Genomic DNA, 1939 nt, shown 5'->3' with positions numbered 1-1939 from the left:
CTGAAATCTTTGTGATCAGATTTTAACCCTTGACCCCTTTACTTTTGTCACCAATCACTGATACGTCCTTTTCTCTTTTACTCACCGAGCAGGTCCTGCTGGGGCAGCCAGCGTTCCAGGCGCACGTTGGGCGGCAGGTCGGGCATGCTCTCGGAGCCGAACTCCCACTTCCAGAGGACCTGGTAGGGCAGCTGGGCGAACACGCGCAGGAAGAGGAGTCGCAGCAGCTCGGGCATGTTGGTGGCGCGCACCGAGGAGCCCATCGACACGAAGATGAAGCCGTTGCCCTTGCCGCCGCGGACAAAGTCGTCCAACGCCTGGAGTGGGACACAGAGCAGTCGGTAAGTTGTGATGAAAGGAGGGAAAAGTATTCTCTCCGAACGATGGGAGGGTGCCCGCTCCCCGCCCGCGGCTGAACAATGCCCAGACAATGGACTGCTCTGATCCTCCCCGCTGGGCTGGGACTTCCCCACTTCAGCCCCGATCACTGTATGCGTGTCTCTGAGCCCGTCTCTCCCATCCCCTAGCGGGGTGCTGCCCGATTAGAGTGGGGGGAAGTAGGCAAAGGGGGGTGTGAGAGCTGTGGGATGTGGAGGTGCTGGGGTCGTCTCAATGAACGGTTCGCCCCCCTTTCAAATATTTCAGTGATGGAAAGGTGTAGGACGACGAGTTGAGAGGAACAGAAGCTGCGAGGCTGAGTGCTAGAACGTTTTCTTGTCCCAGTGTCAGGCCCTCCCTAGCGCCCTTTTTAGGTTGCGCGTGCTCACCTTGGGCAGTGGCCTGGCCTCCCGACAGTGGATGCACGCGATCTCGGCGACGTTGGGCAGGTAGGGCCGCGGGTAGCTGACGGTGTGATGGGCGTTTTGCAGGATGAAGCTGACGTTCTTGGTGAGCTTGCCGACGGGTGGCATGGTGGGGAAGTGCTTGTTGAGGACGTTCTGGACCAACGGCGACATCTGTCAGGTCACGAAGCATTGGTGTTACACGCAAGCCCAGGGATACAAGCGAGAAAGTAGTTCACATTGTGCACAAGTCGCAATCCGCGCTACTTACCAGCCAGTTATTGATGCCCCAGAAGAGCGTGTGGAAGAAGGTGTTCTCCGCGCGCTGCAGGAGGGTCATCTTGTCGGTGAAGCCGCGGCTGAGAAAGGGGGTGGTGGCGTACGGCACGGGCGAGCCGGAGGTGGACACGGACGCCAGGTGGAAGCCCACCGTGTTGATGTACATGAAGGGGGCGTTGAAGTGGTGTGCCAGGCCCACGGCACACTCGGGGTACGCGCCATCCAGAATGAGCAGGTCGAAGTGGCGGCCAGAGTGCAGGAAGTGCTGCGTCTCGGGGTCCGACAGCATGTGGTCGCACGTCTGGAAAAGAGCAGCAGTGTGAGAGTCGGTTACAGACAGAGGGTAAGCAACTCGTCCGCCTGGAGGATAGGCAACCCATCTGTCTCCGGTTGAGCGTCGCCTGGACGTTAGGCAACCCATCCGCCTCGCGCTCACCTCGTACGTGTAGGCCAGGGCCTGGTCCCACGGCACGGGCTCCTCGCCGCGGAAGCGCGCGCCCACCAGGTCCCAGTCGGTGTAGTTGCGCACGTAGAGGACAAGGCCGAGCGGGGTGATCTCCTCGAAGCCGGGCTCCTCGGGCGAGTCCCGGGCGGGCGGGAAGGCGCTGAGGAAGGTGACGTTGTGACCCTTCTGGACGAGCGCGCGACCTGGAACACGACACTGCGTCTAATTGGCTGAGCAATGAGCGGCGGGCGCTGCGGCAGAGGCGCGCCCAAGGACACCTGTCGCTCTGTCGAACAAAAAGGACGGTGGCTGCTGGGAGCCGTCAACCGCTCCTCGGGTGGGTGACGCGATGGATGCCATCAATCATGGAGGCGCCTTTAGGGTTTTTAATTTTCGAGCAAAATATTTTTGAGGAATGCATTTCTCAAAATGT

At 60.3% G+C, this 1939-nt stretch overlaps 1 protein-coding gene across 1 annotated transcript; it reads right to left on the bottom strand.

The window, feature by feature from the left end:
- Positions 1–85: 85 nt before the first annotated feature.
- On the bottom strand, positions 86–1709 carry LOC113218173 (UDP-glucosyltransferase 2; the record flags this gene model as incomplete). The annotated part of the gene is given in 4 exon segments (XM_052276031.1): positions 86–317; positions 768–956; positions 1054–1362; positions 1498–1709. Coding segments are annotated over 4 exon segments (942 nt in total), but the record flags the coding sequence as incomplete, so codon positions are not given.
- Between the last annotated feature and the right edge of the window lie 230 nt (positions 1710–1939).

This window comes from Frankliniella occidentalis, unplaced genomic scaffold (genome assembly GCF_000697945.3).
Source record: "Frankliniella occidentalis isolate FOCC.00 unplaced genomic scaffold, Focc_3.1 Scaffold1439, whole genome shotgun sequence".
NCBI lineage: Eukaryota > Metazoa > Arthropoda > Insecta > Thysanoptera > Thripidae > Frankliniella > Frankliniella occidentalis.
This window is presented reverse-complemented; position numbering and strand designations above follow the sequence as displayed.